Genomic DNA, 24,987 nt, shown 5'->3' with positions numbered 1-24,987 from the left:
GGGGAAGGACATTTATCTAATTAAATTAACCCTCTTACGGAGAAAACCTGAAAACCTGGGTTAGACTTCGTGTAAATAACCGGCCCTAAATGTTTTCTTAAAACTCTTGAACCGTCCTTCGACCTCCCGGCATCAATGATTCATAGTGCCAAGCAATATTGCTGAGCATGATACCTTCGTTATTTGACACTATGATTGCACGTTGACAAAGAAACGGTTCCTTTTTTAGAAGTCTAATAAAAGGCCCGAAGCAAATCTACTAGGAAAAGGAAAACAAAACTACATCAGAATCCCACAACTTTGCCAATGTTTACCTTCTTCTTGAACTTACTTAACTTGAAAACAAAAGAATTTTTTTTATGCCCTTAACACTAGGAGTAAAGACTATTGAGTGCAAGATCATGCAAATATGAAACTGCTAAGCGGCACCATCATGATGATCCGGAAAGAGTCCAAAACTACGCAGAAATGTGACAAACAACTATCTTGCAGATCGCGAGTTCAACGTGGCAAGGAAGGAATGTAAGCAAAATGTCTTCTTTCAACCTTTCTTTGTTACCCGCCTAATCCTTGGCAAAAGTGATGTATTTCTTTGTAAAGTCAAATACCCAACATTTGACAATTGGCATTTTAGCTTGTTGACTAAAACATTTCATCGGAAACAATAATTTCGTAAGTAGCTTCAGCAGGTATTTATTAGTCACTAATTCATGTAACACAAAGGTTTTTGAAGAGTTCACCCTCAGGAGTGATGAAGCACTCACGGGGGATTAGTGAATTACCACTCGTTTAGATTCCCTTGCACCAGTTTACCTAATTACAGGATATACATTCAGGTCAGGTTATGTTTATGGCTTGGAATAGTATTTAGGCTTAGTGAAAAAGGTAAAAAACGTTCTCTGGTTAAAAAGGTTTTAAAATATGAGCTTTCGGCTATTATACTATAGCCTTTAACGAATGTAGAAAATATAAGCGCGTGAATAGAAATATATACAGGGGAGGGTGTGAAAAAATTAAAAACTAAAAAATACAATAGAAGTGTGAAAAGCTAAGAAATGGACAATAGAACAAATTCAAATTACAATAAGATAGAATATTGTCTTGGTAACGGTTTAGAGTTATTGTCTGCGCCGACAGTTTTTGCGGTATGCCAAGATTCTAGTGTTTTTCGAAGGCGGTAATTGCCTTTGTCTATCACGGTAGCGCCATCAAAGTCAATCGCGTGATTGTTTTCCCACGCATGGTTGGTAATGTTCGAGCCACTCGTATAGTTTTTAAGATTTCGTTGATGTTCCTTTCTTCGGGTTTTAAAGCATCTGCCAGTTTCTCCTACATAACTCCAACAGCAGTCAGAGCACGGAATTTTGAAGACAACATTGCATTGTAGATCTAAGGGCTGCCTGAACTTAGGTGACGGAAATTCTTGTTGCAGGGTTTTAGCTGGTTTGCTAACCACACGAATGTCATTTTTACGAAGTAATCTGGTAAGGGGCTCAGTCAGGCCGCTGATGTAGGGAAGACAAGCGAAACCCAGAGATGTGTCTGATGGATCGGCCCATTTGAAGAACATGGACTCTAACTTTTCTGGTGGAGGAGTTGTCGGAGCTGACTTCTTTTTTAAAATGTTGGAAATAACTATTGATGAGTAGCCATTAGCTTTTAAGGCTTCGGTAACGTGGCCAGTCTCGCGTCTTTTACTGGCCACGTTACCGAAGCCTTAATTCGAGTGGCTCGAACATTGCCAACCATGCGTGGGAAAACAATCACGCGATTGACTTTGATGGCGCTACCGTGATAGACAAAGGCAATTACCGCGTTCGAAAAACACTAGAATCTTGGCATACCGCAAAAACTGTCAGCGCAGACAATAACTCTAAACCGTTACCAAGACAATATTCTATCTTATTGTAATTTGAATTTGTTATATTGTCCATTTCTTAGCTTTTCACACTTCTATTGTATTTTTTAGTTTTTAATTTTTTCACACCCTCCCCTGTATATATTTCTATTCACGCGCTTATATTTTCTACATTCGTTAAAGGCTATAGTATAATAGCCGAAAGCTCATATTTTAAAACCTTTTTAACCAGAGAACGTTTTTTTACCTTTTTCACTATGTCATATCCTGGTTACAGTTCAATTTTAATAGTATTTAGGCTATTAGCAAAATAAAGACGTACAAAACAGAAGACGCACATCATTATAAAATGACCCATCTCGTCTTGTTTCGCTTACGTTTGAACCTCTAAGTGTTTACTTGGCTGCCCAGAGACGTTAAAATAACATAGCTTAAATATTTACGCCACAAAGCTAAGAAATCCAACTGGCAGGAGGCTAGTAAGAAACTTCCGTTAAGAAATTCATTATTGTTGGATGATGTTCACTGATTCCTGTTAAAATAAGTTATCAGGTTTTTGTTAATAATAAAAACGTTTACTTTAGAGAATAAACACTATCGATTTCCATTGTCGAAACCAAACTGTCTGTCTGCTGTACCTCTTAACTGTCTGCTTTTAATCCTAGACTTAATTTTGCATTTGATCTAAATATCGAATTAAACCGAGGCAAGGGACAATAAAAAGTGCCAGAATCTCAGCTGGAATGATTAAATGTGAAAAGAATAAGATCGACTCAGATCAACTCTTATTGAACTGATAACAATATTTTTATCTACGATCACTCGTAAACATTGAGATAAGTCAAGTGAAAGAACTCTTGAAATGCTCGTTTGCCCAAGTCACGCATCTAATTTCTACCAGGAGTTAGATTAATTGAAACAGACTCAACATTCGTTATTCTTAAAGGTGTTACCGCATGGACTAATAGTAGTGGATTTGTCGACAGCTACCCACCCCACTGTGTTTGATGAGCCGTCCTGAGGGTCTTAAAGGACAACTTCAGAAACTAGGAGATTTAACTTGCGTTGTCAGGTAAGAGCACGATTGTCGAGTGAAGGATTTAACTATGGACGTAATAAGAACAGGATTTTGTTAGTAACAATGAACTGCTTGTGAGCAAGGTTATGGGCAAAATTCATCAGTGAAACGAGTTTTTGATGGCCAAGAATACGTTTTTTTGGATGTTTATTTATATGGTTGAGGAATAATGAAATATTCGGTGTATAAAGTGATTAATTATCGTTGTGTGGATTAACAATATCTGCTCTGGGAGCTTCAACCTTATTCCAACATCTTGAGGGGTCTTTGTGATTATAACCTTGTTTCACGCACTCATAAGCAAAGTTGAAATGTAACAACTAATATCAAACGTAAGAACACTTTGGTAACATAACCTTTATTAAGTCCATGGTAACTTTGATTAGAGCTTTTTATTCCACCTCTTTCAAATTTATGGTCTTGATAAGAGCTACGTAAAAACGCGAAGACAAGAAAAAGATAGTAGTGTTTAGCATTGCAGGCATGTATAGCGCAACGGAAACAGAGAGAGAGCAATTGCTTTGTGACTTATGACCCTCACGCTAATGTTGTGAAGCAAGGTTTGAACAGGAAGATTATTCTTGTGATACACTGTCATCGGACCTATCTATTCATACCTAACCCTACTCCCCTTGAGTGGCTTTACTGTGTACTACACAATGGCTATCGCAAAAAAGGTAGTATGTGTCACTTAAGTTTGTCGTTTGTTTTTCAATTGTGTCAGAAAATTGGCTCAACAAAATTATTTTCACTTTCTTTTCACTCCATATGCTTAGTTAGGTCTTTTAGTTTAAAGATGTTGTTACGATTCAGAGTAACTCACAGAACATTTCCCTTAAGCTTCTAAAGAGAACGCGATATGCTATATGAAAGTTTTTCGGGCGAAGGACTGAAGTAAGCTCGATATGCTAATGAAAATTTGCTTTGCGCCGGCGTGCATAAGGATACGTTGATAGTCGGACTACTCTCTTCATTTACTTTCGCTGGTGTGCATAACATCTAAGGAAAGATGATCTGTTCATATTTAATCAGCTTAACTATGCTTTGTCCAACCTGAAATAAAATAAATATGTTCAACCATCGTTAAATTAATGCTGAAACGTAGACAAATTTCCTTAAATGTAAAGTAAGATATTCTATCCAAAGACAGGCATGTCCTTATTTCTTTTTCACTTAATGATTAATTTAATGAATTAAAAGCCACAACAAATCTGCATAATCTGTTCTTTTTTTTAACAAGACAACCTTATTCAGACCACAATAACTATCGATCAAGAGATAATAATACTTGAAATAAGTGTGTTGCGATAAATCTTGCACGATAACTGTTACCTGTGTCAGTTTGTACCTCGAGGTATGACTAATCTGTACTTAGGGTCCAAGCGACTCATTCTGTATCAAATTAACTTTCTTTCGAGGGACCGCCGTTCTCGGTATTTACTTACACTGCGAGAGTGTGTATCAAATTTAGGACATTCACTACTATTAGAACTTGATATTTCAATGAAACCCTAGAGAGTAAACAGTGGTTGATTGACTTGACATTAGCGTTTCATTTTTCCTTTCCTTTTTCGTGATTCCTGTCTCAATAAAGTTAAGATGACAAAAGCAATATTTACCTATGAAAACCTGGAGGAAACATTAAGTTATAGAGTTTTGCTAAATTCGCGTGACTGAATGTATTTAGCACACTCGGAATCTAGAGAAAGAATTAATTATGTTGATATCTCACGGAAATCAGCAACTGCACTCAATGATTTTGTGAGTTTCTTGCTATTGTAATGTCTATGACCCATCACTCTCAGAGAGTGTTTAGAAATCTTGCCTTTTAGTTCGGTTTTTTCTGCATTTTTTCGTTGTCCTCTGTTGAAGATAGATAATTCAAAATCTGGTACTCAATTTGCAGTGTTGTGCAGTATTGGCTCTTTTTGGTACCATTTGTTGTATGTTAGCTCTGAGAATATGTAATATGAATACAATGTTTCATTGCAGATTAAAATCGTTTTCTGCATTATCTTTTGACCCCTGATATCCTTGAATGTTTTGGATATTGCAAGAACCCCTCTCGCGTGGAACAATTTTGGCAGGCCTTGAAATGGCTAAATATTTGTTTCGGTTGAATTATTCAGCCGGAAAATGGAGTTTTGGTGTGATTTAAAATTCACTTTTGAATGCGTTCTCTGATTGAGTAATTAAAACAATGCGCCTTTGACTTCCCATCTGGCGAGGGAGGGGGTTAATTTTGATCCATGCAGGGGAATTTTGTTGGCTTCACCTCTAGCTTCGGGGGTACATTTGAAAAAAGGGTCTTCCCTTTTAATCTTGGCCGTCTGTGATCATACCCGTCAGTTTGATTCCGTCGTACGACATTACGAGTCAACCATGACATCAAGGTATGGATCAGTGCTCCTTTATCGTGTTAATCTAAATAGAAAGCTGGCCAAACCTGCTGAAAATGTTCGCGAGTTAATAAAACCGCAATAAAATGCGGTGGAATCATAAAGAATCTCCGACTCACGGAAAATCGAATAAGAGACCTTCGAGGTTATTGTTTTCTTTAGTGTCTCCGATTAACGCAGCAATACGAAGAAGTTATCGTTTGACGCGGTGTTCTGTTTGTTTGTATTTCCACTAACTAGTGTCGCGTCGTTATACTCTCCCAATATAATAATCTGATACCATTTTGGCTATCTTTTTCATCTTTTTACAATTTTAAAATATACGCCTCCGGTCCACAACATATCTCGCAACACTCCTCGCTCAGTTATCCTCAATTTTCAGTGCCTTGAGTCAATATTACATGAATTATTACTCTGATTCGTCAGAAAAATAACCATTTTGAACACATCTTCTGCACATTGTTCTGTGGCTTACATTAGATTTGAAAATAAAAAGAACGTAATGAAAGTTACAACGACACAAAAATGCTGAGTTAACTAAGTAATACGCTCTATTGTGTGGAAAAATTGGAAAGCTATTCCTAGAAAGACTACATTTTTTGTTGATATGGAACAGAAAAACAAAATTACTTTGTAGTCAGATTGTTGGATATTCGTCTCAATATTTCAGTTGTCTTGTTTAGATCGAATCGATGTTAAAAGGATGGTAAACACAGTGGTTACAATATTTCATTTTCTTGGTCATAAGGCTTAAATTTGATTAAAATTGACCTTTTCTGATAGGATGAGGCGAAATCTTGGTTTGAAATATTTTTTTAGGTGAGGGTGGTTGATTTTGAAACACATATAAGATGCGACGCGAATCGCCGGAGGTACAAACTGAGAATGGAGATTAGGGTGTTTTGGAAGTAGCCGATCGCAAATAATTCTGGTTTTGTCCTCTTATTTGGAAAAAAGGTAACGTAAACCTTTTCAAACTAGATACTAAAATTTTAATTAATATTTATTGCCCATAGCCAGTTTCCAGTTTTTCAAGTAGGGTAAGATTACAAACAACCCACTCTACAGTATGATATTGTGAAGACATTTCAATGAGTAAGGCTTCAGACGCGAACTAATAGGCGAAAAATTATGAGACAATTTTTAAAAAGTACTTCTACATAGTCATAACAAGACAACGTTTGCTTTGCTTTACATTAGTACAGGCGGAGAAAATCAGTTTAGCTCAACTCGATGGAATTTCCTGCTTTAAAAATCGGAAAGTCCAAAATTGTAGTTCAGAAAAGGTCGATGGAAGAATAATTCATGGTTCAAGAGGTTGTGAATAATCCCTAAAATAAAATAGTTGTTGAGTGGAAAATAAAAAGAAAACAAGGATGAAAACGATCGACGGATTATGTCAATTAATTCAAAAGAAAAGCGTAAGAGATTGAAAGCAGGTGTTTGTTTTTTGAAGACGATTGCGCAAAACATTCCGCTCTTCTAAGAAAAGTTATGCAGAAACATTATCAGGTATCTAGAAACCCATTTTCATCTTGTGTCACTTGGTACTCTGCTATTCTGGAATCTAAAATGCAAAAACTAGTGTCCTCATAAATATCGCTGTATTAGGAGCAAAGGTGACAAGCCTTTTAGGCTTGAGCCCGAGAATACCACAGTCAAAGATGTATTTAACCGCCTGATAAATAGTCCCATTTAAACGGATATCCGACTTTGCTACCAATCTTTCCAATATTCTTATTAATTTACATCTTAACCAGCATTAATCAGAAAAGCGCGAGAAACCGTGCAAGAATTGGATCCAAATTACCTCAACGAATCTGACCCTGATAGCTTATGGCCCTTCTTGTTATCGTTTAATTAACTTGAAAAAGATCATAGCTACCGAAAATTAGCAGTAGTTTTTCTAAGATCTTGATTTCTACATTTCATTTTCCAAATTTTCAAAATGAGCTTTCAATAGCCCAAAGAGTAGTATTTTGAAGGGATGAGTTGGGAGAGTGGGACCGTGATGCCTCAGTTTTATCATGGAAAATAAAACATCATTGTAAACAACCTGCATCATCCAAATAGTATCCGAATAATAATTATAAAAAGGATAATGATGATTTTAATCATAATTTAATTCATATTGGGGATTTTTTTTACAAAAAGAAACAAAACATGATGGTTCAAATTCAGATGGAAGGTCCTTTTTTGTGTGACAAAGCTTCTATTGTTTTTTAACAACGAAGCATATAGCTATTGGTAAAACTGAGCTTGGAAATTCTCAAACTTTAATCAATTTAATATTCTAACAAATTCTTTTTTTTAATTTTTTCTTTCCTGGTCATATTTTCATTCATAAAACTTAAAGTAAAAAACTGGTTTCATTGCTTTGTTTAATTATATGGCAAAGTACCACAAGTTTGCATGGGAGAGAAAGACAACTCTCAAACTTGTTTTTGAGAAATAAAACTTGATTTTGCTCAACATATCGAACCCAGCCAGGTGAAAGATCTATTTTCTTATGATGTAAAGAGTAAAGAATCTTCAGAGTAGCTACTTAAACGAAGTTTTGTTTTATCAATTGGCATTTATAAAAATCTGTTTCTCTCATTGGATCTGATAAATTTGACTTCCGATAACTAAGCAAGGAAAGGGCGATTCACCTTGACTTTGCTTATTGATTATGATAGCTAGTTAGCGCCTCCGACGAAGTACAGTTGTTATCTTGGTGTATTTCCCTCCCACTTCATTCTCAGCCTGAAATTCCATTTAAAACCCCTAAATTATCTCTCTGATTAAGTAAGCGAAAAAAGAAACCCGAAGTGATGCAACGAACATTCGTCCGTGATTTGAAAATAATGAATGTATTTGTGGTTAGACTACGAAGATGGCGGTTTTTAAGGGGGCTTCAGATGATATGTACGTGGGTCAACGTTCTCTACAAGTTCAAAAACAAATGGATAATTTTTTTTAAATTTGCGCCTGAAGCGACCATGGGCAAAGCCTTAGAATTGAACTTTATTTCATAGTTCAGATTGAACATTTTCGTGTTTGATATGAGATGCAAGTTATTCCTGGGGTAGGTGGACACCCACCTCATTGGTTTAATATTTGGGGAAGTCTGTGTGAGAGCTTATGAGTCTCACGCCCTAAGGCTAAAACTGCGGAGGAACAGAGTGGTTAAGCATGACATTAACGGCCAAGGGCAAAAAATTGATCGTCTTCCTATTTTCATTTAAAACCGTTTTTGCGCTGGGAAGAAAATAGATACGCAAGCTATGATGGTTATTTTAGGATTAATTAACGATTAAAGTAAAGGTGCATGAGTAAAATCAGATTTCAATTTTACCTTTTGCTGTAAACGCTACAGTAAATTGATATCTTTTCAGAGCGGAATATTGGGAGTATAAATAACTTAAATCAATTAACAACAGTTCCGGTTTCTGTAAAGTTTCAACGGAACCTACATTTTGGATAAACCCTTGGAAGTTTGATATCTCGTTTAAATAGGTAATGGACGCTAAGATTGAATTATAAAGAGAACAATACACGAGCGCACCCAGATATGGAATTTCTCTTCGAGCGTTCAACTCGCTCGCTCACGAGTAAACACAGCTCACGAGTGAGCGCACTTTATATGATAAATAATGTTGTGTCTCTCATATAAACACAATAGCGCTTTGCTGACAAGAAAAGCCCAATGAAATGAAAATAAAAGAATCGATAATCCTCGAATAAAAATGCGTTGCATCATGATTACAAAAACAACAATGGGCGTAACTTTCAATTTACAAAATTCTCGTTTATTGACTTTGTCCTTACCGACAGAAGAAATCTTTCAGGTACACGGCCAAAATAGGCCTGTGGCAAATCTTCCGGTTGTCGATTTTCGATCTCAGCCGCGAGAAATGCCATTACCAAAGCCACTGAATACGTAACTTTCGGTTTTTCTTTTCGTATATTAGTTTTCTTCCTCTTTCTAGGAAAGTTTTAGCGTCTGTCTGTAAGTGATACGGATATTTTAGTGTTTTAACAGCCATAGTCCGAAAAAATTCTGACAAACGACCCTGCAGTGAGAAGGTGAAGGCTTTGCCGTTTATTCATCAACCTGACCAAGTGGTGCGAAAGGCGAGTGACGTGTCTGCAGCTGATTGGCGATATCAAACACACGTGAAAAAATATCGTATTTTTTCACGTGTATTGTTACGGCTTCTCTTAGGGCTAAAAATCCTTGTGCAACACCGTAGTTTATAGGAAAAATAATTTTCTTTCCCCTAAATAGAGGTCTCAGTGAGCAGTTTCATTGTAGTTCTCAATTTCTTTAAACTTATAGTAATTTTCAGAGCACAACCGCTCAAAACCCAACATGTAATCAAAATAACCAAGCACAATTAAGATGATTATTATAAAGAGCCGTGTCAAGGAGAACTTTAGGAATGGACATCCATTTGGCTTCAAAAGAGAAAAACATCAGTAAGCAATCAAGTCCCGAGTACTTTATATTTTGGATCTGATTTGCCCAGTGCGAGTTGTTTCCGACCAATCACAGAGCTAGAGAAGCAAACATCATTTACGCCCCCGATCACTTTGGTCACTCGGTTGAAAATTGCTCCACAGATTATCAAGCAGATTAAGGTAAGCTATTCGTTTGTTTTGTTCATACCCATGTCATGTCTGCATTTAAATTATCTCATTATGACTCATCCTGTTTTGCTAGTAACGCTTCCTGCCATTGAAAGCTTCCGCTCAAAACTGTTCTATGATATGAACAAATTGCATAATCATACGTTGTTTTTGAATATCTAGACCACGTCTCTGAATTCTAATAGAAGGTTCACGACGTGAACTTATTAAAATATTCTTTCCTTCAATATGTTAAAAGTTAATCGACACACTAGTCAAGATGTGGGTTTCAGCTATCGGTTTTGGAATAATATTCGTTTAGGGTTAGCTTCATGCAAAAATTTTAACTTGCATCATATACCAGAGAACAGTCTAGTTTTACAATTGAAGTTCATAATAATATATTTTATCTTCGTTGATCAATTAGAAAAAAATGAAAGAACTTGTTTGCATGGAATTGATGACCAAAGATTTTTCTGAAGACCTAATTATCGACTGGATAAAATATATCTTCTTTTCGTTGGCATAATAGCTACAGTTGATTACTAAGTATACACTGTCGAGTTGACTTTCTGTGTCTATAATCAGTTGTTACTGCTGACAAATGAAAAGACGGGGCGGAAAGCTGTTAGATTCTAATTCTTACGAGCGTTGAACAAACAAATTCGAGTCCTTAGAAAGAAAAGGGGAAGTTAATTCCATTCAATGTAATTGAAATTGTAATTGTAATTTTTTCTTGAATGCTGATCGAAAAAATGTTAAAAAAATAGAAAACAAAATTTGCGTTTGCTGTCAATATACGAATATTGAGCTTATCCCAAACCGGAAGAGAGTCTATTAAACGGGCGGCAGAATTAATATCCATGGATATTTTTAACTGACTCAGAATTGGTTGAGGTTGTTATCTGGAACATGCGTCGATAATGTACAAAAATTTATCTTGTTACTTAGTCCGTCTTAAGAGTGACAGTGACGTATTGAGTTCAATTAAACTGCACTATATAAAATGATTAAACTGCTTCAGTAGCAAATGCAAACACGCCCTGATCCTGTCAACACAGCCGTTCACGACCATTTGCAAATTGGTCCACATCGCTGTCAGCTTACACTTTAAAAGGAAAAATCTTAGGTCGAGCTTCAACATATCCCAACAACATTCCTGTCAACCTTTTACCAATAGGCTGATAAACAGGTAAGAAATCTTAACCTCAGACCAATTGTGCTTGGTGTGCCAGAACGTCGTTTTCAAGTTACTTACTTTTACTTTCTATAGGTATTTTTATTCAAGAAACCGAAAATTCTGTCTAAAAGGATTCGTTTCTGTTGTGCTGTGTGCACATTCATAAAACATTTCGATTCACTAAGACATCCAGTAGAAAAGATTTAAATCAAATTATAATAGTGACGGCGTGGTGCTGGCCGGATGGATATGGAAATAGCTATGAATTGTAAGAGGATATTATCGATTCATTTAAGGTATACTGATTAAATGGATATCGTCCAATGTTGCACATTATTATTCATTTTTGTGGCGACTTATACGAAATTACATTTCAAATAGATACCTCAAGACTCTAGGCGCGCCGTTGCCTTATCGTTCAAGTTAATTGTTTTGAAAACTGTATACAACCTCTTTTTCGGAAAAATACTGTAAAATAGAAATGAAAATTTTTTCAAATATGTGCCTCCTCACTGCTGAAAATTCATGACTACTTCAAAGAACGGAGAATATCGGAGAACCACGCAAAGATCGTTCGTGACTATATGATCCTTTCTGGACTTCCAAATTAAGATAATCTGTTCAGACTGTAAACTGGTTGATTTTTTTAGTATTGTCTACCTTCCTCTTTGAGATTAACTGTTGAAAGTCCTGCCCCGTTTTTCTGGTTTTAAAGCCTCTATTCCAACTTTTAAGATTGAATTCTAACAACCAACAGCTTAGAGCTTAATAACAGAATTTTAAGATGTGTTGGCTATGCTATGCTGGATGGTGGGATCCGAGAGTTTTAACTGTCTGAGTCATAATGCTGTCTGATCCATTGTATCCTGGCCGAAGGAGGTCTCATGGTCGTAATTGTTTCACACGGGTTTTTAGGTTATGTTTACGGCCAATTGGCTAAGCAGTGTCTCTTAAGCTGTCTGCCATCCCATACCCATAATGTGCTCATGAAATAGTTGTTAAGAAACGAATGAAAGCACCTGTTGTGCCTGTGTAAAGAAAGCAATAAAACAAGTCAAAAAGCATCAAAGTCGAGAACGTCAAAAGTCAAAACTAATGGCACAATTATTGCTTCTATCTCAAAGAGCTACTTCGAAAGGACTTATTCAAATGTAGTGATAAAACAATTTCAAGACGATAACATTTCTTGTGATAAGTTTTAAAACGCGAGGGCTTGAAAGTGGATTACGCACTTTTTGGCATAATTTTTATAATAATTTCATAGAATTTCTTTGTTTATTCAACCTGAGCGTGACTCAAACAAGTCAACCGCGCGGAACGAAAATAAATAAATAAATAAATGTTTGGCAACTAATTAAAGGACACGTGACGAAACCAAAAATAGCGTGAAGTACCAAATGAGTTACAACAGTCTTTAGGACGGTAAGCAATATGGTTTTTTAGGATGGCTTCTAAAATGATTCCAAGGCTGCGGTGTTACATGGTAAGCAAGCTTGCTTGTAACTTGCCGTCAAGCATGAATTCTAACTGATGCGGTCAGGGAGGGATTGTAACATGGTATCAAGTATGTGTGCCAAGGGAGGATTCTACCATGATATCGAGGATGTGTGGTGACATGGTCCCAAGGTGAAATTATGACGTGGTATCAAGGATGGGTATAACATGGTACCAAGGGTAGGCTGCACCATTGTAACATAGGCAGAGGATGGATTTTAACATGGTGAGATGGTGCCAAGGGTAGATTTTACCATTGACCTAAGGATGGGTAAGAACATGGTTCCAAGGCTTGATTGTACCGTGGTAACATTGTGTCAAGGGTGGATTTTAACAAAGCGTCAAGGATTGGTTGGTTGTAAAATAATGTCAAGGCTTGGTTATCGCATATGTTAATGGAGTGGTTTCAAAATTGTTTTGAAGATGTGTTGATAAAAAATTTGCTGTTTAATATGAATTTCTGCTTGAGACAACTGAACTACAGTAGAAACTAGAACTTGAGTCTGACACAGCGTCGATGGACATATTTATGGTAACTGTGTCAGTTAATTAGCTCAAAGATGTTGTAATCCCTTTGTTAAAGATATTACAATAGATTTATTGTATTATATTTACTTTGGCAAAAGTCTTTCAGCTCGAGATTCAAACCGAGAACTTAATACGTGTTGATCTTATCTCCTTCCTGTATCCAATAATGTTTTAATCATATTGCATAACAGAAACAGGCAACATCGGACATTGAACTCGTCAATCAGCTTCTTTTTCTGGTGGTTTTGCTGCCGCAACTATGATAAGTGCGCAAAAAATCCTTTCCGATTCATATAGCTTTCCTATTCAGTCTTTGGACGAAATTAAGATAAATTTATTGTGAATGTATAGACGTGCGATTCAACCGGAGCATTTTTGTGAGTTAAATTTGAAAATTTTGGTTCCTTTTTTTTATAAGCACGTTTGAGTATTTATTCAGCCTAGTGGAGTAGAAAAATCATAGCAACGTCATATTTCGTATGAATTTTAACTGTGCTTTAACACCTTCAAATTGAAATAATAGGACGCCTTTGGCAAACGGAACAAGAATTAGAGGTACGACTCCGAAAGCCGACAGAAAGAAAACGATATAACGCCTGATAAAAATAAATTGAAAAAAAAAAACCGAATTTTTTTTAAATGCATATACTTGTCAGATATTATCAGATTTCAACATCTTATTTTGTATTCGGAAAAGTATAATAATAGTGAGAAAGCTTAAGGTTTTCAATCATTGTTTCCTCCTGAATGATGACTTTGATCAAGCACGTACATTAGCGGAATCAACGAAGAATATACAATCATCGTAATGACATATTTGGCTTGCCAAGTGATATTTTATTTATCTGACATGAGATCGGGAAAACCACAATTTGCTTTCCTATGCCCTCTTGTACAAGTGTTAAATTTTAATTAGCCTTGTGTAAATGACAAATCACCAGCTTGTCACAGTACATATTGCATCCATAAGCTGAGTTTATTTTGCTTTATTCTTGTGGGTGAAGGTGTCTGCCAGGTTTTGCCATATTTCTAACAAACCGCTCGGGTAAAAGCAGTGAGTAGACCTTCCAGTTATACTTTTTCTCCAAGAATATCGCTTTCTAGTTTTTTTCCGAATATGTATGTTTAAGAAATAGTAACGTGATAAGCTATTCTGATGTCGAAAATATGTTCTTTGTGGCGTATATGTTTCAGTTACGTTGTCGCGGTAATTTTACCAAGTTAAAATGCGCTTTAACCTACACTTTTCTTGCATCCTTTTGAAAATTTTGTTTTGTCTTAATAGCCCTAAGTAAATCACTGTTTCACGCATTCGTGATTATTTTGGTTATTCTATTGGCCTATGAATTTTAAACACATTTCTTGTGAGATATCCTGTTGTCTGACGAGCAAATATTGACAAATATGCCTCGCTATATAGTGGCTGCTGTCGGGCGGCCTCATAATACTGTTAGCATGACAAATTACGACTTATCATTTAGGAGGAAACGGAATCATTATCAAGCGTTTCTTTTAAGATGACTTTGCAAATGAATCATATAATGATTGGAAATGTTATTACCACGAAAACGGTTAATCCAAAGTTCATCTGCATGGTCTTTCTGATGTCGTATTTCACTTAAAAGTTCGTGCATTTTTCTGTGGCAACCAGATTAAGAAAAAAATACTTAATGCTTTTCGTTTATCAGTCTAACCACATCAAAAAAACCACGATGTGAAGACATATTTTTTACTTTCGGCGTAAGTTTGATGACAGGAACCTTAAAGTGAGCCATCTTTAGACGTAAATTCAATATCCTGGTTTTTAACAATTTTAGTCTTTTACGAAGGAAGAACCTATTACTATAATCCTAAAAATGACTGAAGTGCACTAATGATAGTCTTCATATTCATATGTATCTACACAATTCTTTGTTACCTTGTGAACGTGCTTTGATATTGACGTTGTTGCATGGAAGGGTAAATTTATAATGCTGCATGAACCTGTTTTGCTGACTCCACTAAAAGCCAGTTTTAACTTGAAGAGAAGTAAGAGCCTGAAATCTCTACTGATTTGTGTAAAAATATTCTTTGGACTGATTAACGTAACAGTCAGGACATTTATCACAGACCAGGTTTGACGTTTCCTCGCAGTCCGTATTATTAGCTAATTTGGTGCGATAATTTGATACGACGATTCGACTCACGAAAAAAAGGACTATGACTTGGTGGGACGGATGGCATGTGAAAATAAAAACCTCCGTGTGGAGCAATTCTTCTTTCTCCCTTTTTTAAATCTGCGTTTTTTAAACCTCTAGAATATTTGAGATCTTGTTTTTAGGTTTTTTTAAGATAAGGCGAGGAACCAACCTTCCTCGTTGGTCCACATCACATGACCCTTAATTAGGCTCCAAGGTATCCCAATTATACTTATGTTGAAAAAAACTATTGAGATGTCTACTCTTGGGAAGACAAATTAATGCTCCCAATCATTTAGTGTGGTTTGTATGTTCCAGGGTATGACACGCCGATTATTAGGTTTTACCGCTCACAATGAAATGACTGTAACTCTGACTGTAAAAGGATGATTTTTTTATTCGTTTTCATTTCAAGTTTCTGTGGTGTTCAGTTGGCTTTTACCTTAAGAAAATTTGTAATTTGTTCGAATGAAGTCTCACTACTAACAAAGATCGCCTCCCTATTTCAATGGTCCACTGACTGAAGTTTGGTGAAAGGAAAGGAGTTGTTGTATGTAAACCAAAAATATCAAATTTTAATGAACACTAGTTTATAATCGAGTATACTTTAGAGCGCCACAGGAGACATATAGCAAAGTAGTGAGTGTAAATTCATGCACTCAGAACGGCACTTAGTGAAACTAAATGATGAGTGTCATTATCTGCTCCATTGCTTCTCTGTTTATTGCTTAACATTAGGATTGTTAGAGACTAAGACTCAATTTAGCAAATATTTAGCCACGCAGCGAGTGCACTTGCTTCGTAGCTTCTTAAAATAACTTTGGACAAAAATAAGACTACAGCGAAGAAGAATTTGAAACAAAAAAGAAAAAGGAAAAAAGAAGAAGACAATCACTGAAGGCAGAACTTATTTTAGGCGGGAAAGAATAGAGCGGTCCTATTTTGTTTGGGAATTAGTGTTGAATGTCACCATTGAACTGATCGGTTGTCGTGAGCCGGTCCCGACAAAAATTTGTGTTCCCGCAGCAGCAAATGTCACTATAGGTCCGATGCTGATTCACTTGTAAATATCACCGAGCTTATGTTTGTCCCTCAGCTCAGGCTTGCTTTGCACATGTAAGCTTAATTTTCATGAAAAGAAAATACCTCAGGACTTAACTGAAATGCCTGCTCAATGCATGGTTTAGTTAGTTTTGCTTGTTTTGGTGTTTCTTTCTCAGGCGAAACATAGAAACATTGTTTTGGTGACCTTATTTTACATTTAGGTGGGCGGTTTGAAAGTTGTCACACGTACCCGTACAAATATATTATTGAGCCACAAAAAATTAAATATCTAGATATAGAGTATGGTGCCGACCGCCCCTGGCGACTAAAAATACTATCAGCGTTTATATTTGGCGCTTAAAATTTTTTGAGGGAATCGAGCACAAATTCCTGAGCCGTGGTATTGCAAATAGGTACCTTTTTAGACTTTTTAACCAACGCTTAAAACTAGTATTTAATATATATGATCCACACCGCCTGGGTCACGCAATCCTATAAAATACTGAAAGCTGACGCACGCAGGGCCGAACAAGTTGACGTGAGCCGATCCGGGAAAAGCCGTCCGAAAACTCACACACACGGATCTCTGTCGGTTGTGATCTCCTAGAACGTGAATTTGAATTGTGGACTTAAACTTGCAATGTAACAGAAATGAGAAGATAAGGCGCGTTTTTCAGTAAATTGTGATTTTCTTGTTCTGACTCGAAAAAAATAAAGGAAAAAGTTTTTATTGTAGAATCTCCAATGCGCTCCGTTTTTTTTAAGTGGGTAGTCGCGGTCTATTTGGTTTCAAACATAATATCATACAGTTTAAAGACTTAGTGGTCACACGATAAAATACTTATTGACAGAGTTTGATTGGACCACACAGGAAAATATGGACCGAATGAGGAAAGGTATGTGCGTCATGACCCTGAACAAAATATTCAACCGTATGGCCCTTCTACTCATTCAATAAGTACATATTGAGGCTGAGATAACAATGGGAATCGGCTGTTTAAAATCTCGCCTACATTAAACCGCAAAATTTGTCTTAACGTGTGAGACTAAATCAGTTTGTGGTGGCATGAGAGATGATTTAAGAAGAAATTGCTTTTAAAACAATCTTCTCAAAGAGGACAGCAGTTTTTTGAAACTCGATTAGTTAGTAAATACATATGTAACGTGACTTTGAATTAGTGGTTTGTCCTTGAATGTCGATAAACAGGGAAAATAGCAGGTCGATGTTCCGTAAAAATGGTCGAGAAGTTACGGTTTCCACAGTCAGTTCGGAGGAGTATTAAACAAACACCTTGATTTGTTCGAGAGTAGCTATTATCGCCGCTCTCACCTCTTTCACAGTGTTTTAAGGTCCGGGAATGCCAAATTATGTTCATGACTTTACCCATCAGTTTACTGAATATTTTATTGGGAGTGGTGCGATAGGTTTAAAATCGCATGTGAACTGTGAACTGACCTGACGAGGACAATCTCTTCTTTAAGCCTATTAAAATCAGTTGAAAAGTCACTGGGCTGATCGCGTTAGATACAAATGAAAACCAAATAACGTGAGAGTCACATTCTTTGGTCATTTTTGTTCACGAAAACATCGTAAAGTAATGGCATGTTTACGAGAAAGGCCATTAATAATTAAACACGCGTAGGAAGAAATTCCTTCAGATCTTATCTGTTTTCTGTTTGCAAAAAGAACCACGGAATCACGAGAGGCTTTTCCAGTTATAAACTCTCTGAGTATCCCTGAAAATCATATCATTCACACTTTTATCTGAAGTGGCTTTAATAACACTACACAATAACTGCTGTATATTTTCCAGGTTCGTGTCGTTTTGTTGTGGACGATACCTGTAAAAAGAGACAACATGGATGCCAATTCCAGCGACGGCAGTATTATTGTTAACATCGCAAAGCGGAAACTTGGCGGAGTGGGTTTTGTGACGAGTAAGCGAAGCGAAAGTCCTTACCTCGTTGTGTCGCACGTCGTTAAGGGAGGAGTAGCTCACGAGACGGGTTTGATACAAACTGGGGACGTAATTCTTGAAGTGGATGGGAAGTCTGTGGAGAGCATACCATACCATAAGGCGTTAGAGATTATCGACAAAGTTCCCACCGGTGAGGTGATTGCGATGAAACTACGTGCCAAGGACGGGTTTCAAGCGTACCTAGAAACGGCCTTCGACGACAAAGGTTCTGTAAAGACGGTGCGAAAAAACAGGCCACGAACGCCAAGTACTCCAAAAGCTAACAAGGACTTGAACGGAGAGGTAAATGGTGAATCACATATGGATCAAGCACAAACCACCCAAGTAGGGCCAGTTTCTACAAGTGAAGACGCAGGAAAAAAGAATCATGTTGAGAACGAAGATCCTGAAGCGCCACCGTCTCAAACTATGGCCAACGGACATCCAGAAAACGAAAGTGAAATACTCAGCGAGTCACTCCAATCCAAAGGTTGCCCGGTCACCAACTTTTTGTCAAAACCACAAAATCCAAAATATGTCAGGTTACAGAATCTTCTCGATGGCAAGTACACGACGGACACTCTACATCAAAAGGCAATGATTGTAAGTTGCAACTTTTGTCCCAACTTTTGTCCCTTAAACGTGTCTAATGGTAGTTGTCCTGATTGCGTATTGGTAAGCAAACAGTTTCAAAAGAGCTTAATGATTATCCACTTAGCCATCGCCACCCACTTCTAACTCAAAAATTATGACCTGTCCTTGAATTGTTGTAAACATTTTCAGTACGCTGTTTTGATAAAAATTTTTGATAAAAAAAGTGGTGGACAGTAAAATTAGCAAACAGGAGCTCCTCTCAGAAAATATATCTTCGTGAATTCCGAGAAATTATCTTCCCCGTCCAACCAACAACATCGTTTAATGATCAATATTGCTAGCAAATATTTTTCCGGCTTTTCTAAATCAATAGCAAAAATAACGAAGTCAGTAGTGTTGAGTGAACACTATTGTCACTAAATATTTTCAACACAATTCTCAAGGCACGGGTTCGAATCCCGTCGAAGCCTGAATTTTTTCAGGCTTCTTATTTGCAATTCTTTAAATTTTAATCCACCTGTGAGGCTTCACTTGATTTTCATCCACAGGTCGAATGAAATTTATTTCATCAAAAATTATTATTTTCAAGTTACGTGGATGATCCGTCGCACTCTAAAAATGATTCATTCAACTATTTTGCTTTTTCTTCTTCCATTTATTGAACCCTTTCGTTAGAAGTACGAGGGCTTTGATACTTTAAAGTTACCGTGTATGAGGTTGTAAATGAATAGAACCTGAAATTTGTAAAAACCGTTTGTGGACCGACCGTTATAAACAACAGCATCTTTGTTTTTCCAGCCTATAAACTGCACTGCAGGTCGTTGCTTGGGGTCTTTGATGCAGCCATACGGGGGAGAAGCTGCTCCTAAGAGGCTTTATGGTGTACCGCGGCAACCAGAGGAGGTGATAGTTCAGGCTAAGGATTTCCTTCAGCAGTATTACGGAGCCATGAAACTGTGAGTTTTAGAAAAAAGCTCGAGTATACAATGGTACATTGGCGGAAACGAAAAAAATTGAGATTTAAATCACTCTTCTAAAATGAAATATCAATACCTAAGCCCCAGTTTTAATGAGCATTGTTGAAAGAGAAATAAGATGAAAATAACACGATACAATATTAAGGAAATGATATTAGGTGGAAAAAATATCTTTTCTTTGTGTCGTTGTGTCGCAAGTGTAAATCAGAACTCATATGAAGTACTCAAATAGTGACAGACGTCTTTACTAGTGCAGTATTGGCATTTGAAGACTTGGTACTGACTCTTCTGGTATGAAAAAGCGTTATGAGAACTAAAGTTTCGTTGGGTTGAATCTGACTGTAAAGTAGTGGTGAAGGATATAGAATTATTAACAGTAAAATTGTCTGCAGAGCTACAAGCTAGGGTTAGTAAAGAAAATGCGCTAACTTTGTGTTAACTTGATCATGGTTTGAACAGCCCTTCCTTGGAAGGTTTCTGATAAAACAAGCTATCAGGAAATTGTCCATCAGTCTTAGCGAAATTTCAAATATTGTAAATGAGTACCCGATTCCTTAATCGAGATAAGTTCCACTGGCTGATTTGTCGTTCCTTTTCTTCAGTGAGAATAGTTCGGCCCACAAGCTGCGTTTAGGGGAAGTAATGAAGGAGATTGAAAAGACTGGGACCTATGAACTCACAGAAAAGGAGCTCATCTTTGGATGTAGAATGGCTTGGAGAAATGCCCCTCGATGTATAGGACGAATTCAGTGGAACAAACTTCAAGTGAGTCACTCTGTCTCTACAAGCAGTGTTAAGAGGAAAGCAAATTAATGACGAGCTTGAAAATCAAGGCTAAATCGTTAAGAAATTCTACAGCGTCACCTTGCTCCTTTAACCCTTTAACTTCCAGAAGTGATTAACGTGTAACTTCAGCCTGTAATATCCATGCATTATCCAGTTCCAATTTTACTTTGAAACTATCAGTGTTTAAGTGCTGGAAAATTTAAATTGATTCTTGCGAAAATTCAGACATCCCGTCTTTCTTACTTATTATGGGAACAATGCATTCCCCCATACCTCTAACGTAAATTTCTGTCCCATTTCAAGCTTTTTCATCGCTGAGCTACTGAGGCCATTGATTCGTACTTATTTCATTTCTTTTTCACAAGATGTCGTTTCATTTGTTTTAGGTATTCGACGCTCGACATGTGAACACACCCTCCGAAATGTTCGAGGCGATTTGTAAGCACATAAAGTACGGAACGAACAAGGGAAATATCAGGTGATTATGAAATATTTACGCTGTGATTATGTACTATTTTTAGTTCTGCAAGTGTTGTCAATATTATAATTTTCGGTAAAAAGATTGAGGAATATATAGGTACATAACCTGTCTTTCGCCTATTCACCTATATCCAGAGCGTACACAACCGCACGCATAAGCTTGCCACCAGACCGTCATATTATTATTAATTAAAGAGAGCGAGTTATTTTGCGCTCTACCCGCAGAGCAGGGGAACTGACTTGCTTGCCAGTTCGAGTCAACAAGCGGTGATCTGTGGTTTCTCTTTTCTCTTAGACAGAAATTAATGAATCTATAGATGTTGATCTTTATCCAGCCTCCATTGTCATGAACTATTTCTAATTTTGCCGCAGCTCGTTCCTGCAACGAAAAGCGTGGCAGTAAGCGCGCTGGAATCCAGGGCCCGGTTGTTCGAAGGTTGGATAACGCCACTGGCTAAATCTCTATCCGCTAGATAGCGCAGCACGTTTTGTCGACACTTATCCGTTTGATAGCGATTTATCCACTGGATAGCGTCATCCCCCCTTTGAACAACAGGCCTAGATCGAGAAACCTAGGCCAGTTTCGAGTCCTTGCTGAGTCATTGTATTGTCTTTATTTTGGTTGTGCTTCTCTCCACCCGGGAATATAGATGGGTACCTGTAAAACTGATGAGGAAATTTGAAATATTTATTTTGGAAAGACCAATCGGTAACATTAACAAATAATTTTAAATTTTCTTTTTTTCCCCTTGTATCTCTTGATCTAAGGTCCACGATAACTGTATTTCCTCAAAGAAAGACTGCTTTTAAAGACTTCCGCGTGTGGAATACACAGCTGATTCGTTATGCTGGATATAAAAAACCGGACGGTTCGTGCATCGGAGATCCTTCAAACATTGAGTTCACTGAGGTAAAAAAGGATTTGAGTCAGCCTTGCATTTATTGCCCGCCTTCGAATGCGTCTGGCTCTGAAAACTTGAGTCAGTTCCAGAAAATGCAGAACTAGTTTGGGTTTTGCTCTTTCGAGCAAAGTTGAGTCTTGCGTTTTCTGTGCTTGTCGGTTTACGTTGGCGGTTATAGCTACTTTTGTTTTGTTTTTAAGATAATATATTTTTTTAATAGATTTGTCAGTCTCTTGGCTGGGAAGGAAAGGGAGGTCCTTTTGATGTTTTGCCTTTGATTCTTCAAGCCAACGGTGGAGAACCCGAAATGTTCGAGATTCCGCCTGAAATCGTACTTGAAGTAGAAATAAAGCACCCAAAGTAAGTCTTGACATGGTCGGGTATAATGGCAGATATTTCTCATAAATGCTATTTCTCCATATTACAAGGGAGGCAGGAAGATTTTCTATCTCTAAGGAATAATCTTCCAATGTCACGATAAATTGCCAAGGAATCTTACATTTCTTACTGCATAGGTAATAAACGATGTATTTTTCTTGATACTGGTAAATGACATGACATTTTTTTAACAATCAAGGAGACTTGTCAAGGAATATTAGATAAAATTTGTCAGTATACACGACAAGCCACTTGCAGCGGAAAACTCTGAAGGGTTTGAGGGAAATTCTTTTCCTACATGATTTACTCGACGTATGTTTTTCTTCAAAGTTATTTGGCGAGCCATTTTTTTTCTGGTTAAGAATACTTGCCTAAGGAAACTTGCCAAAATAGATACGGCGTTCCAAAGCAAACTACAGTTCTGTCTTCATTTTTTAGTGTCTTCATTCGTTGTCGTCCTCAGTGGTCCAAAAACTTAAAATAAATTTTGTTTTCTGTCTGACCCTCCACCAGACGTGATCAATTTGAAACTTCTCACAACAATATCATTGTCTGTGTTTAGGTATCCGTGGTTTGAAGAGCTGGGATTGAAATGGTATGCATTGCCCGCAGTCTCTTGTCTTTGCCTTGATGTCGGAGGAGTAGAAATACCTGCATGTCCCTTTAATGGCTGGTAAGCATCGCAAAATACTAGAACGGTAATTCTAAAGCAAACACAAAAAAAGGAACGAAAAAGAAACTGGAGCTTAAATTTGTAATGAAAAAAAAGAAACGGTTTTACGTTGACCGGAATGTAAATATTGCTGTACAGTTGTCCTAAAAAGCGTTTGTTTGTCTGATCGCTGTCTGTATCTATTCGTAGGTATATGGTTACAGAAATTGGAGCGAGGGATTTCGGTGATACAAACCGATACAATATGCTTGAGGTAGGTTACCAACGATTTTTTATAATTATTCATAATTATAAGGACACACCAAAGATTTCATACATATAGCACCTGTGATACAAATTGAATTTTCCTACCAAAAGTTGTATATCTATTCTGTTCTTAACACACATCAAAGAGTTTTTCCAATCGTGGTTTTGTCTTTTCTTGCTCTCTTCCAAAGCCCGTAGCGCAGCGTATGGGTCTGGACACCAAGAGTAATGCTTCTCTCTGGAAGGATCTCGCTATGGTGGAAATCAATGTTGCAGTAATGCACAGCTTTCAGGTTTGTCTGGACGATAGCTCTTTCCACTTTAGCCGGTTACCACTCAAGTAGCGATAAGTGTTACCATTAGAAAATCATACGAATTTGAATACATTTTGATTTGAGGAATGTCCATGTCTGCAGTATTTCAGAGGATCTAAAATTACACAGCGTAACAGATGCGTGAGCTGTTCGTAGTATAAATGTTCTCGTCAGATGAAGTTAAACGAAAGTTTTTTTACCATAATTTCGTCATTTCTTTTCTAGGAAGCAGGAGTTACAATGACTGATCACCACAGCGCTTCCGAATCTTTCCTAAAGCACCTTGAGAATGAGGTTCGTGGTCAGTTTGTTTGTAAACTTAAAGCTTAATAAATATTTATTACACCTAGGTTCCCCATAGTTAGGAACACTTGGGGGCTAAGAAAACGACTCAAGATATCGAGGGCCAGAGTTATCCTGGGTAAATTTACACTTTAACGATTTCAAACTGGGGGAGGGGGGGATCTTGCACTGGCCTCATACTAGTTGAAAGAATTCCTAGTCTTTATTCATTACTATAAATTACAAATTCTCCCAGACAGAGAGGGGGTAACATTTATCACAGGATCATCCCACCCCCCGTTAGCTTTAGGGCTCTGTCACAAGTTAAAGTTTGAGAGTCAATTGTAACAAAATAATGTAGATGTCTTTGACTTGACTTTAAGATAATACTAGGGACCTTTAGCAAACCACGACGGCGACGGAAACGAGGACGTGGCAAAACAAAAGATCTAATGAGCAGAACAATAGCTCAGTACGAGTCTTTTTGAATTCGTAGATAACATAACATTTTACTTAAACTGGCACAGGTTAAACTCCGCGGAGGCTGCCCAGGAGACTGGGTGTGGATTGTACCTCCCATGTCAGGCAGTGCTACGCAAGTGTTTCATCAGGTTTGTTCATTCGAGAGTAACTGTTTGGCCCTTCAGGAGAGCTTAGAAGTGATATCTTTACTTTAGGATGCAAAGTGATCCAGACTGTTGGCCAAAACATGAGTTGGGTCTTATAACCTGAAATTGAACCCCTCTCCCCCCCTTCCCAAAAAACTGCAACCTTGATAAGAATTTAGTACAGTTTTCTTGTACGCAATGCCTTCAGAGGCTTTGAAGATTTGCATCCCGAATTTTATTCCACGGTATCCCATAAGTAATACTGACGCTAATTGACGTTCTCTTCGTCCACAGGAAATGTTAAACTACACTTTAAAACCAAGCTACGAGTACCAGGTAAATCTCATTACGAAATTCCTTTTGCGCACTTCGATACTATCGATGTAAAGTGTACAGTTTGGATTGAAACAGGTTGATCAT

General features: G+C 37.2%; 1 protein-coding gene across 1 annotated transcript in view; it reads left to right on the top strand.

Moving 5' to 3' along the window:
- Positions 1-11,002: 11,002 nt before the first annotated feature.
- The window catches only part of LOC131792853 (nitric oxide synthase 3), a 30,036-nt gene continuing 16,051 nt past the window's right edge, over positions 11,003-24,987 (top strand). The window contains 13 exon segments of the mRNA XM_059110271.2: positions 11,003-11,138; positions 18,184-18,930; positions 19,720-19,877; positions 20,501-20,663; positions 21,071-21,162; positions 21,933-22,074; positions 22,287-22,426; positions 23,007-23,117; positions 23,307-23,370; positions 23,555-23,656; positions 23,903-23,971; positions 24,487-24,570; positions 24,862-24,903. Of these exon segments, the coding sequence (XP_058966254.2) occupies positions 18,229-18,930; positions 19,720-19,877; positions 20,501-20,663; positions 21,071-21,162; positions 21,933-22,074; positions 22,287-22,426; positions 23,007-23,117; positions 23,307-23,370; positions 23,555-23,656; positions 23,903-23,971; positions 24,487-24,570; positions 24,862-24,903 (1,869 nt within the window). The 5' untranslated portion in view covers positions 11,003-11,138; positions 18,184-18,228.

The sequence above is a fragment of the Pocillopora verrucosa genome, chromosome 2 (assembly GCF_036669915.1).
Source record: "Pocillopora verrucosa isolate sample1 chromosome 2, ASM3666991v2, whole genome shotgun sequence".
Classification (NCBI taxonomy): Eukaryota; Metazoa; Cnidaria; class Anthozoa; order Scleractinia; family Pocilloporidae; genus Pocillopora; species Pocillopora verrucosa.
This window is presented reverse-complemented; position numbering and strand designations above follow the sequence as displayed.